Source organism: Acomys russatus, chromosome 28 (genome assembly GCF_903995435.1).
Source record: "Acomys russatus chromosome 28, mAcoRus1.1, whole genome shotgun sequence".
NCBI classification, from domain to species: Eukaryota; Metazoa; Chordata; class Mammalia; order Rodentia; family Muridae; genus Acomys; species Acomys russatus.
This window is the reverse complement of record NC_067164.1, coordinates 38,040,218-38,054,278: the sequence shown is the minus strand read 5'-3', so window position 1 is coordinate 38,054,278 and position 14,061 is coordinate 38,040,218. Positions and strand designations below refer to the sequence as shown.

The following is a 14,061-nucleotide window of genomic DNA, read 5'->3' as shown; positions in this document are numbered from 1 at the left end:
TGAGTTTCAGGACAGCCAAGGCTACCCAGAGAAACCCTGTCTCAAAAACAAAACAAAACAAAAACAAAAACAAACCAACAACAGCAACAACAAAACTACTGCATTAGTAAAGGTTCTGTGGGTAAACAGAGCTGATAGAATGAATCTCTCTATGAATGTAGAAAGTGGATTTATTAGAATGTCTCATAGGTTATGATCCACCTAGTTCAGCAAAGACTGTCTACCTTGGAAAGCTGCAGAATCCAGTAGTGGCTCAGTCCATGTTGCTGGATGTTTCAGCTGGCCTTCAGTATATAGCAAAATTCTGAAGAAGTAGGCTCTAATTCTAGTAAAAAAAAATAATAATAATAAAGAACTTGCTAGCCAGAGGTAGGGAAAGCAAACAAGGAAAGAGAGCTACCAGCTAAAACAAAGTTTACTATGACCAAATGATTTGAAACAAAATCCAAGATGGAATTCTAGCTGCACTCTTCTTGCCTAGCCTTAGGAGCAAGCAACTAAGCCATGGTAAGAGCAGGAAAAAATAGTCTTGCCCAGGGGAAAATACACCACTTTGTTATCCAATATCAAATATCCAGCACTGAAAACATACTTAAAATTAAAATTATAGAGATTGACCAGATTATGCTTAATTATTTAGGGATATATACATAAATGGCAAATAAAAACAATTAGTGAAAAAAGAGTATAATTTTAAACAAGGAAGAAGAATATGGGAGGAGACCATGGAAGGAATTGAAAGGAAGAAGAAATTCAGTAATTATAGTTCTACTGTTTTGTTTTGTTTTGTTTGAGACAGGGTTTCTCTGTGTAGCCTTGGCTGTCCTGGACTCACTTTGTAGACCAGGCTGGCCTCGAACTCACAGAGATCTACCTGCCTCTGCCTCCAAGTGCTGGGATTAAAGGCATGCGCCACCACACCCAGCTATAATTATAGTTCTAAAACCTAAAAGAAATGATTTTTATAAGATATTGGAGTCTTTGGAAGAAAGTCTGAAAGATAATTGTAACATTAGTCAAAGTTAATTACTATACTGAAAATGAGGCACCACAGTCTTGTGGACCATGACTTGAACTTTTAAGAAAGTTCAATAGAGCAAAAGCATCCATTCGTTATTCTTTGCCTGTGGCTTTAGTCCAATAGTATAATTGAGTAGTTAGGTTACCATGCATGCTTCTTGCTCACAACCGAAAGCCTGCACTGACCCCTGGTGTTTACAAAGAAGAAATATTCCCTCCCTAGCCAGACAGATTTACCATTAGAGAAAAACTCCACATAGGCTTTAGGATACTAGATAGACTAAAGCTGTGAAATATGTGCTGTTTTTCTTTCTTACTGGGATAAAAATCAAAGATTGATCATATCTATTGGCATCTGTGTGTGCTTATAATAGACTTCTGACATGTATACTATAAGATCGTTTACCCAAAAAAGAAAGGACAAGATTAGAGAGTTTATTAGATCCAGTCAAGTAAGTCAATAAGTAGAAAGTTCTCAAAAGAAGTAACAATGGCAAGTAAATGTGTGAAAAATATCCCATACTCTTAGCTGCAAATAAATGCAAATGGACACTGTGCTGAGATTTTGTTACTGCTAATCTGGCTATGATGAAGCAGTAAGTAAGAAACAGTTGTGAGGAGATATATATATATATATTATTTCCCAGTACGTTGGTAAATGTGAACATTACTTTGGAAATAAGTATATAAAATAATTTTTAAAAGCTAATGTTTTGACAACCCAAGATATTGCTATACCATGTTTTCTCATTTATTTTACCTCTTTGAGAATTTGATACAATGTGTTTTGATCATATTTACCTCTTCCAAAAGCTCCTTACCCATCCCCTATCCACCCAAATTTGTGTCCACTCTTTCTTTTTTTAGGTAAACCAATCCAGTACAATTTGTGCATCCAGTATATCCTTGGATGTGTTGCCATCCACCAGCTCATGGTCCTCCTCCCTGGGGTTCATAGGCGAGGAAGACTGCCTGTGCCTCTCCCAGCAGCTATCAACTGCCGAGAGCTCCCCACCTAAGAATTGGACTCACTGCCCACCCTTCCTTTTCTTGTTGGCATTTGGTCTGGCTTGAGCTTGAACAGGTCTTGTGGCTGCTGTCACAGGCACTGTGAGTTCATTTGTGCAACAGCCCTGCAGTGTCAGGAAACCACTGTTGTTTCTGTAGCCATCCATTACCGTTGGCTCTTACCCTCTCTTCAAACCCGCTTCTGAAATGATCTTAAAACGAGTGCGTGATACGGATAGCCCAGAAACTTCTTCCTCAGAGACATTAAATTCATCTCTTGAAAGTAAATTCACTTCTTTCTTCTAAAATATCATCCTTCTAAGGTTTATTTGTTCATCTATTTATACGGTATGTGTGGGTTTCTATGCATCATGTTTGTGCAAGTGCCCACAGAGACCACCGTAAAAAGACATAACATTCCATGCAGCTGTAATTACAAGTAGTTGTGAGCTGCCTGCTGTGGGCGAGGAAACAGAACCTAGGTCCTATAGAGCAGCAGTAAGTGCTCTTGACTGGTGAGCATCTTTCCAGAATGTCACTTCTTTCTCAACTTTTCTGAATGAAAGTTTTTTTCTGACATTATTTCTGTGAGGTAAAGGGCAATAGGGTAATTTGCCTTTAGTCACACAGCTAGTAAGTGGCTGGGTTCTAGAATTATTTCTATCAACACATAGAGGCTGGGCATCAAGGATCTCTGCTTTATATGAACATTGCCAAGAGTGAACATGCCTTGTTAGGGTCCGGAACATGCTGGAGAAAAGACCCCAGACTAAAACAGTATAAAAATAGCAAAGAGCATTTAACCTATAGGATCAAACATGTTGGGGTCACCATTCAGACATGATGGTGGATCCCCTGGGTATGCTTGTAGGCTCTTTTTAAAGGCTTTTAGGGGAATTCCTGAGGGAGGTGGGGTTGCTAGGTAATCATTAGCTTGTTGGGATCACCACTCAGACTGGATGGCGACCTCTGGTGAGCTCCAGGAGCTCACAGGCTCCTTTTATAACCATTTAATTTCCGAAAGGGGGTTAAATAATCATTTAAACTAGAAAGCCCTGGGCAAACTGAGTAAAACGCTCGGGCCACTCTAGCCAGGTCATGAGTTCACCGTGAGCTAGAAGTATATCTTTCTTAACCAATCATACCAGCAGTAAAAAACATTTTTAATTCTTTTTTTCTGGCCAGGTCATGGCCCTCTCAGGTTGGCTGCTCACTGAGCAGCATTTCCAGTGACTGCTGTACCCACCTCTGAAGAGTGGAGGCCCAGGCCTGCTGTGAACTAACAGAAACTAAAGCCTGTTTCTAGACTTATCTAACCAGGCCTCTCAATCTAAGTAAAAAGCACTTTAACGTTATGTCATTTTTATCAAACACAATGTAGTAGATAAGGCTGGAATTATTATATTTATCACATGAATAAAAACGTATGTTCAGGAGCCGGGAGTGGTGATGCGTATCTCTAATCCCAGCACTCAGGAGGCAGAAGCAGGTGGATCTCTGTGAGTTCGAGGCCAGCCTGGTCTACAAAGCAAGTACAGGACAGCCAGGCTACACAGACAAACCCTGTCTCAAAAAACCAATAACCAACCAACCAACCAATAAACAAACCAAAGAATGTGTGTTGAGCACCTTGCCAAATCAAGAGATAGCTTTGTGCAATTGTCCTGCTATATCTGGAAAACACTGTTTTGCAGTCACGCACTACGCCTGGCTCTTGTGCTTTTTCCCTCCTCTGAAATGAACTTTGGAAAGAAGTTGGCATAGTGTTCTTGTGGGCTGTGCACAGTTTACCCTCATTCATTCAAATGCTGATTCTTCTACCCCATTTATCTGGTTCTAATCAGGAAACTGCACTGTGATGTTTATTTTAAGTATCTCCTGTCTGAAGTTTGTGCAAACACGTCACCATTTGTTCTCTGTGTTGCCAATTAAAGCCAACTTGCCAATTCTGAACAATAACAGAGAATAGGGTGGACATCTTGTTCCAGTGGGGGGAGGAGAAAGAACAGGAAGGAATGAGAGATCCAGGAGGAGAAGACTGGGAAACACCAGGAGGAAAGAGCTGGACCTAGGATATGAGTAAAAAGCAATTACAAAAAAATAATAAAACTAATTAAGAACAATAAATAAATAAATAAAACTATAAAAATTTTAAAATAAAACTAATTAAGAACAATAAATAAATAAACAAACAAACAAATAGCAGGTATAAGATGGGAAATCAGAATGAGCGGAAGCTATACTAGCTTGGAGGTTTAGGATGGAGTAATTATTGCACAGCATAGTGCTACAGGCTACTTAATTATATCCTGATCTCTCTGTGTGGCTATTTGGGTATATACCTGGTTAAGAAGTAACCACTGATTTATTAAAACTATAAATCAATATTAAATATTAATAATCACTCAACAGAAAGAGGGTTATGGATGTCTCAAAGAACACCTTCCTCAACAAATTCAACACTTAAAAGCTCCCTCCCTCCCATCCCAGCCTGTGGATGCCATCCTGAGTTCAGCTCTGTCTTAAAAACACACAACTCCCATTCCAGCACTCAGGAGGCAGAGACAGGCGAATTACTGTGATTTCGAGGCTAGCCTGGTCTACAAAGTGAGTCTAGGACAGACAAGGTTACACAGAGAAACCCTGTCTCGAAACACACACACACACACACACACACACACACACACATATACAAAACCTATAACAATAATTTAAAAGTTATTTTTATTTGTATTGTTCTTTGCAAGCAAAATATATTTCTGTCTCTTTTATTTGTGTTTGTTTTTTACATAAGCCAAGAAAAAAGATACTGAGGTCAATTTGTATATTTTTTCTAAGAAGACAGAAAAATTTGGAAATAGAGAGAAAGGGAAATATTCCAAGGAGATAACCATAGATAAAACATCAAGAAGGAGGAGGAGGAGGAGGAGGAAGAAGAAGAAGAAGAAGAAGAAGAAGAAGAAGAAGAAGAAAGAGAAAGAAGGAGAAGGAGAAGGAGAAGAAGAAATCACCAATGTAGGAATAATCAATACTTAGGGGTGAACAGAGGTCCAGAGAAAAGCACACAAAGTCTTTGAGCATGGAGGTAGACTTTCTTCTCCCTCTTGTAGCTTTGGCCTTTTAACAGCATTGAAGAATAACCTCTGTCCTGTAGAAGAATTTTACTTCAGAATTTAATTCTGAATTCAGTTCTGGCAAGAGATCACATCTAAAGACTTTCTAGGTCTGTGTGATCTGGCTGGAATACAAACACACCTTTAATCCAGGACACAGAGGCAAGCAGATCTGTGTTCAAGGCCAGCTCACTATAGAACATGTTTCAGGTAAAGAAAAGTTTAGGTCCAGGCATGGTGGTGCATGCATTTAATCCCAAACAATGAAGATAAAGTTAGTATGTAGAAGGAAGCATGCATGTTTGAAAGTTATGTTTAATTGGGTGGCAGAAAACGTGATGAATCAGAGAAAGACCTGACAGAATAGGATACACCCAACTCTCATGAGACAAGAGAGGAAAGGGAAGCTACTTAAGGGGCAATGCAGAGAGAGGAGACACACACACACACACACACACACACACACACACACACAGAGAGAGAGAGAGAGAGAGAGAGAGAGAGAGAGAGAGAGAGAGAGAGAGAGAGAGAGAGAGAAGGCAGTTTTACCAGGACAGTAACAGGGAGACACTGGTTGCAGAGAGAGAACTCAGATGAAGACGGAATGAGCCAGAGAATGAGAAAGGAGCCAGGAGATTAGAGAAAAGTGTTAGAGTTAGTTTGAGGCCAAGCAGAGCAATTCAGGGGCTGAGAGAGGAGCCAGGTTGAATAAGTCAGCTGGGAGAGGAGTTTGAACCAGAACAGCTTAATTGAACCAGCCAGTCAGAGCTCAGAAAGAACAAGAAAGAGTGATCTTATTAAGCAGTAAGTCTCAGGGGCTGAAACCATTCTAGGCCTAGGTTAGACTGTAGGGAGGCTTGGAGCTTCCAGGACTAGGCCTAGGTTAGCAGAGAGAGGCAGTCAGCCTCCAGGACAACAATTGAAACAGGTGAATAAAGTTACTTTTACACTGTCCTCCAAAGATGACCATCCACATGTCTTCTGTCTTGGTCAGTGTTGAAGCTCGGGGGAAAAATTTGTCAATACCCATATCATGTGGGTAGCAATCCACCAAGGAGAGAAAGCGTCATGTGCAGAAACGAAGCTACAAGTCCAAAGTCTGTCTCTGAGCACCAGGATGCAGATGCCAGTCCTCTCCGTTTGGTCTTCATCCCAGCACCTCACGCTGCTGCACTCCTGTGATCCTGAAAGGCCTGGGATGGCAAAGGCAGTAGCTGTTTGCTGAGGGCGCTGCAGCCTAACTGCAGGATGAGACGGTGGCGTTGGCTTTTTTTGTGAAGCCGCCGCTGTCAGATAGTGCTGTGTTGATGGTGAAGAGAGCCTGTGATGGCAATTCAAATGAAATGTAAGGCGTATATTTTTTGAGATAAGTTTAATTACTGAGACTTGTCAGAACTACTTACATTTGATCTGTTATTTTTCTCACTGCCACAAATAATGTTTAAAATTACCAGCAATAACAGCGGCAACTACGATAGTTATGTGATTTAAAATTTCTGTTATTGAGATGTAATATGAATAAATTAATAAAAAATTTTTAAAGAAAAAAAAAGATTTCTGCTATTTTCACAATGAAGGAAGATTCCAAGAAGAGTTAGTTAACCACTTTTTCTTCGATACTTAAAATCTCCTGTGTTTATACTTGAAGTTATACCTTTTATAGTCCTGACATTCTGCATTTATACTTACCTCTGCAAACTACTGAGAACTAATCAAGAAATTCATGAAGGCCAAGCTGTGGTGGCGCACACCTTTAATCCCAGCGCTTGGGAGGCAGAGGCAGGCGGATCACTGTGAGTTTGAGGGCAGCCTGGTCTACAAAGTGAGTCCAGGACAGCCAGGGCTATACAGAGAAACCCTGTCTCAAAAAGAAAAAGAAAAACAAAACAAAACAAAACAAAAACCCAAAAACCCCTATGAAATGAAAAATTCATCAAACTATCCTTAATTCTTCACCATGAGCTGAATTCAACTACCAATAACTGTTTCTTTAAGAAAAGTTTCCTAGGGGAGGCAGGGATCAAAATTTTAAAATTTAAAAAAGAGAAAAGTTTCCTACACTTTCTTAGCCATCAAGGAAATGCAAATCAAAACTATTGGGAGTCCCTCTTACACCTATCAGAAAGGTGTAACTGAAGTGACAGCTCATGTTGTCATGGGGATGGAGTTCCAAACGGCCATCCCTGGTTACAAAAGAAGCTTCCAGTACTGGGACTGGCTTACATCCGAGTGAGTAGTTGCCAAAGGCCCCCAGGATACTGTTAAAAACAATGAGGTTGCTCTCTGTAAACCGACAGCAAGGTCCACTTGCTAAGAACAACACCTACACAACTCACAGAACATGGAAAGGGCAAGCTGCTGCCTACAGAGAGCCGTCTCCCCCACGTTCTGGTATTTCTCATATGGGAAGGCATTCATAAGGCTACCAAAAGAGAAAGGCAAACACCAACACAGACACAAAATATTTTTATCTAAAAATCTGTCCTGAAAAAATAAAAATAAAAATATGCCCTGCCTACAAAATATGGGCAACGGTGGCACAAAGCTTGTGGAGTAACCGAGCAGTATCTGATTTGACTTAAGGCTCACTTCATGAGAGGGAAGTCATGCTTGATACTGATTGGCGCAGTATTTGCCGGGCATCTTGACATTTTTTTCTTATGCAACACTGACATCTAGTGGACAAACAGCATAGGAGCAGATGCTTGGCAAGGCAAACAGGGTCTGCAATATAACTTCACGCGTTTTTTATTTTAATCCAATTAGTCTAGGAGTTAACTTCCTTTCAAATTTCTATTTGTATGATACAGCTGGATTTGCACAGCCTTAGAATGAGAGTATACTCTTGACCAATCTTAAGATATAAAAAATAAAGGATTTTGATAGAGACGGTATTTTTTATTTTTTATGTCTATGATGGGTTGTTTAAGATGGTGCTCAAAACCTTTCCGTCCCACATGTGCGTACACTGCATGGCTTTGCCACCCCATTAAATGTGGAGTCTGATTTCCATCCTTTTGAATACAGGTTGGATTCTTACGTATTAACAACTGTGAGGGGGTCCTGCACAACTTGCTGAAGTAATTGCAGCTTTGGTTTTTGTTGATTTTCCATGTAAGAAATTCAGGCTGGATACTGGAAGATGAAGACAAGCTACAGAGAGATCTTCATCAGACATTCAAGATGAAGATGCCAGACACATCATAAATCCATTTCCCCGTCTCTCTTTTGAGACAGAGCCTCAATATATAGCTCAAGATTGTGTAGGGCACAACCTTAGCTCAGGTTGGTCTCAAATTTCCTATCTTTCTTTCACAGAACCCTAGTGCTGGGGTAGCAGGCATAAACATCAGGACTTGATCAATAACTTAAAAGTTGAGGATAAGAGCACTGGCTGTTCTTCCAGAGGTCCCGAGTTCAATTCTAGCAACCACATGGTTGGAGCACTACCACCTGTAATGAGATCTGGTGCCCTCTTGTGGCAGGCGGGCACACATGCAGGCAGAATACCGTATAAATAATAAATCTTTTTTAAAAATTAAACTGTATGTATTGTCTTCTTGCCTTCTGTGTGTTTGTATGTACACACACACACACACACACACACACACACACACACACGGGTATGTATATAGATACAGGTAAAAGAGACGAGTTAGTGGTGAGCATTCCAAAACTATATGGGGCTTGCATTAAATGCGTTTTCTAGACAAACACCATTTCAATTTTAGATTACTAGAAACTTTTTGTCTAGGAGTGTATTAGAGAGTCCCGACCTGTGCAAAGTGAAAGGACTTCTAATCAAAATGTGTACCCCTAAGGCTATTTTCTTTGTTATCTTAGTAGCTAAGATTCTGCAGAAATGTGGACAGTAACCTTTGCAGGGTGGTCTCTGTTCAATCTACTAAACTAGAAACCACCACAAACTGAGGCCCAGCCATTTGCATTTTTAACAAGCTTTTCTGGCTGTTCTGATATGTGCTTAAGTCTGAGCACCACTTATCTAGAGAAGCATTTCCTAGGCCCCACTGTGGGATTTTAACAACAATCAGCTACTTGTTACTGGGACACTGGCGGATCTCTGCTGTGGGTATTCATACATTCTCACTAGGAGAGAATAAATGCGCAGACATATTCAGACACTACCTGACACACAGGTCCACTTACTTCTTGAGTCTTCTCCGAGGGAGGTATGGTAGAAGTGGGGATCCCTGGCTGTGCTGGGGGTGCGGTTCTCTCCTCTGCTGTCATCCTGTACCTGTGAACAGGATCCCATCAGAACTCACCAGAACTAACAGGAGCAAGGAAAGTCACAGGGTGGGAAGGCGGTGAAAGGAAGGATAAAGGCTGAGTTCATCCCAGAGGCATACCGTCTTCTGCCGTAACAGACACCTAGCAGTCAGATTTGGCATGTATGACTACAGTTACTGAGCGGTAACATGCATGTGGACTTTTACTGTAAAGGATCACAGCATTTCCGTACGGCAAACATTTGAGAGCTTTTCCTAATGACCCTGACACTTGACGGCAGTATTATCTTCAAGGCAAAGGCATATTATTCCAAGGTAAAGAGATTCTTAGTTTTAGACATGCCACAAGGGGGAAAAATAGGTATCTGTAGATGGGGCAGTATCTGAAGCCTGAACTATGCCTTCTTGGAAACTCTGGTCACCGAGAATCATAAGCTCTGCTTGTCAAATGACCCTAAGCTGTTTGCAGAGACCAGTGTTGTTTTGTTTGGTTCTTGCAAGGGCTGTCCTCTCTACTGTGCACCCATAGGTCCACGTTACAGGCAATGGCTGGCTGGCTGTGTAGGAAGTGGCTGTGGTGCTTAGCCACGCAGGTTGCCACGTTCGCACAAGTGTGTGCAAAATCCTTTATGGTTCCAAACATACCTAGCTATAGAAAGAAAAGGGAACCAAGTGTGGGGCTAGGAAAAAGCCTCACCCAGAGATAAATGGATAAGATTCTTGGATTTGTAACCAGAACTTCTAGATCTTAATGGCTAATTATGTGTATAAAAGGCATTTTGTTAAATAATGTGTAGGGTTTTTTTTTTTTTCAATTTCACTTATATGAAAAACATTAAAGAACATCCGGGCATGTTTGTTTTATGAGAAACTGAACTCTTCTAAGAAGATCTTTATTGACACGCTTAACGGAAGTTTCTGAGTGTTCTCAAGTTGTGAGGTTTTTTTGTCCAGTGAAAACAAGGCGACGGAACTGTTTTGCTTCAGATCACTGCTCTTATCTCTTCTGGGAAAGAAACCAGAGATACTCACATCCATCACAGCCTCACATCACAGCCTCTTCCTCCCCTCCATCGCACTTACCTGCTCAAAATCAGAAGCATCCTGAGATTGCTGAGATAAAGACTGGTGCAGCTCACGTCTGGCTTGGCTCTGCTTTCCTTTTGGAAGGATGATGGGCAAGTTCACTGACCTCATCTTCTTTTCCAAGAGAGGCCTTTGAAACAGACCCTTTCTTGACTTGTTTTCTCTTTCCCACGGATTCTCATTCCAAGCTGAACAGGGCTTCTCACTAACGGCCTGTAGACCCCAAAGCGCTCTCCTTGCCTGTGAAGATTCTGTTTTGTGCTGTGGACCTGCTCCGGCTGGAGGACAAGCATAGCATGAGTCTCCCTGTGTATCTTCTGTAGGGCAGGAAGCACATGGACAAGAAGAAATGGGCAGCTTCGTAGTGTGTGCCGGGGGCACGGACTCTTCCTGAGGGGCTGGCCCATGCCAAGGGCTTTGCTGGAGACCTTGCTTCCCTCCCTTTACTCTGTCTATCACTTCCCACACAACTTGGTCCAAACTGTTCCTTTTGGGGTTGTTCTGAGCTGATGACAGCCGATCCCGGGAACCCGTATACAGGCACATTTTAGAGATTGCTTTCCGAAGACGTTCTCTAGGTGAACAGGGCTCAGGCTCCGGGGCCACAATTCTGATGGATGGCACATCGGTTGGGTCACAGTTCCAGAACATTCTGGATGGTGTGAACTTCTGAATAGGCGTCTTAGACACATAGGAGTAGAGGCAGTAGAAAGCGTCAGCAGTGACAGCTAGCGTTTGCACCTGCTTAAACCGGCCTGAGGAGAAGAAATAAGCATGATAAGTCAAGAATGCATTGGGAAATTGCATTTTTAAACATGTCCATCCAAAAGCTTTCCCAGAGGCACCAGTTTACGCACTGGTGATCCTCCCGTTTAGAGTTCAGGTATCCAGAAACTCCTTTCTTGACTTCCAGACTTTCTCCAGTAAATAAGCCAATAAAGAGATTTTAAAAATAGAATAAGATGTAAAAATTTTGTGCTGATTTGATTCAGCTGAAGAACAAAAGGCCAAAATGTAGTGAGAATTTTGGTTTCTTAAAAATCCCGGTTATGGCATGGCGATGGTGGTGCACGCCTTTAATCCCAGCACTCAGGAGGCAGAGGCAGGCAGATCACTGTGAGGTCAAGGCCAGCCTGGTCTACAAGGCAAGTCCAGGACAGTCAAGTCTACACAGAGAAACCCTGTCTCGAAAAACAAACAAACAAAAATACATCCCAGTTATGTTACGTGAATTTTTTTTTTATCCCAGCTGTGGGTTATGGAGCTGCTTCAGATGGTCCACAGCAGCTACGATTTGTTTCCTGCTTTAGCATGGGTGTGATTCTGCAAGCTGAAAATAGTTTATATTTGGATTTCTGGGGATTCTTCAGAAGGTATATAAATGCCAGAGCCCAAGAGGCATGAGGCTGCTGCCCCCCGCACCCTGCCACCACCGCTGGTTGCTGTTTCTTGGGGTCTGTCAAATGGTCATGAGCAAAGAGATGAGAAGAAATTGCATATCCTGAAAATCAAGCTTTAATTAGAAATAGTCTAATGATATCGAAACCCCTTTCCCCTCTAAGCTTCTTTTTCTCCTATCTAGTGTTGGGGGGGTTGGAAAGGATTGGGGTGGAAAAGGGTGGTAGGAAAAATAACCCAGTAAAGTACACAAAAATACAGTTACACCTAAGCAAAATAGTAACAGAACTTTTTCTTGAAGGTTGATTTTTTTTTTCAAGAGAAAAAAAAAAGCACATATACCAAGTGATCCATTTTCAGAAACATAGAAATGAGAACGGAACAAGTCAAGGACAAGGCTACCAAAGGAAAACTAGAGTGTGGAACCTACTGTTGCAGATGAGAGGGAAAAAAAGGGAGAAGACCGTGGAAGCATTTGGAGTTAACACTCACTGGCCAGCATCAGGCAGGGGTCCTCCATCTCAATCCTCTGCACCTGAGACTTCAGGAAAAGCTGAAAGTCAATGCCCTTGGCTTGAGAAGGGTTGGCGAAAAATCTTGCAGGGATACGAGATGTGTCCTTGTGGTCCTCGTGGCCAAAGCCCAGGCTGAAGAGAACATCTTCTGCATCCTCTTGTACCTGGTCCAAAATCTCTGAGATGCTGAGGAGAGGAAGTTTTTGGTACATGGGCCAACTTGGAGACACATGTGAATTCATAATATCTGTGGTCTTTTGAGGAAGAATGGGCCCCCATAGGCTCATATGAACATTTAGTCACCAGGCACTATTGCTACTTGGAAGGATTAGAAGGATTCCGAAATTTGTGGATAAATGGATTGAGCTAGAAATGATCATAATGAGTGAGTTAACCCAGAAGCAGAAAGAATCAAATGGTATATACTCACTTATATCTGCATACTAGCCCAAGGGATGTCCCACACGAAAGCCTTCACTTACCAGGAAACTGGGACAGAGGGGAAGGCATCCTATTGGGACTCTAAATGAGAGACGCATGGGAGAACAGCAAAATAAAAGGATCCAGAGGGTCCTAGAAATCTACAAGTAGAACAATATGATAGGCAGATTTGGGCCCAGGGGTCCCGCTCAAACTAAGGCACCAGCCAAGGACAATACAGGAGGTAAACTTTAAACCCCTTCCCAGATCTAGCCAATGGTCAGAATATTCTCCACAGTTGAGTGGAGAGTGGATACGACTTTCTCACATACTCTGGTGCCCACATTTGACCATGTCCCCTGGAGGGGGAGACCTGGGGGCATCAGAGGAAGGACAGCAAGTAGCCAAGAAGACTTGATTGTGGCCTCGTTGGAGGAAGCATGCCACTGGAGGTGGGCTTTGGGTTTTCAGAAGCCCATGCCAGGCCTAGGCTCTCCATTTCAGCCTGTGGATGAGGTTGTAGCTCCCGCACCACGCATGCTGGCATGTTCTATGCCATCACCATAACGGACCACACCTCTGAAACTATGAGAAAACACCCAATTAAATGTTTTCTTTTATAAGAGTTGCCTTGGTCATGGTGTCTGTTCACAGCAATAGAACAGTGTCTAGGACAATATTTAATAATAGTATCAAGCATAACACTTTTTTTTTAAATGAGCATTTCTCTACACTCTATTGTGGCTTTGAGAAAAAACCTTTCACTATTTGAACCTAATTTCTGTGTTTGAGGCACGGGGGAGCATACCACAGATCTGTTTATCAAAACTATTAGCGTAGGGCATTGAAGTGTGTCTACAGCTGAAAACTAATTAAAGAAATATGGAAGGGCTGGAGAGATGGCTCAGTGGTTAAGTGTGCTGCCTGCTCTTCCAATGGTCCTGAGTTCAATTCCCAGCAACCACATGGTGGTTCACAACCATCTGTAATGTGATCTGATGCCCTCTTTTGGCCTGCAGGTGTACATGCAGGCAGAACACTGTATACATAATAAATAAATAAATAAATAAATAAATCTTAAAAAATTGCTTTGAAAATGAAAAGCAACATAGAGTCAAAGAAATATGTCGGCATTGCTAACTTGTCAGTTCCCAACTGCATACTGTTATAGATCCTGGCTTTTGCTAGGTGCTTTGCAGTTTATCTGTCACTGTACTTGCCTTAGCAATTATGTGAAACAAGCAAACAATT

At 41.8% G+C, this 14,061-nt stretch overlaps 1 protein-coding gene across 1 annotated transcript in view; it reads right to left on the bottom strand.

The window, feature by feature from the left end:
* Positions 1-14,061, bottom strand: part of Tespa1 (thymocyte expressed, positive selection associated 1) — a 31,445-nt gene that overhangs the window by 4,437 nt on the left and 12,947 nt on the right. The window contains exons 7-9 of the mRNA XM_051170554.1: positions 12,368-12,576; positions 10,475-11,232; positions 9,309-9,399 (exon numbers count right to left, since the gene is read on the bottom strand). Of these exons, the coding sequence (XP_051026511.1) occupies positions 9,309-9,399; positions 10,475-11,232; positions 12,368-12,576 (1,058 nt within the window). The remainder of the gene's footprint in view (positions 1-9,308; positions 9,400-10,474; positions 11,233-12,367; positions 12,577-14,061) is intronic.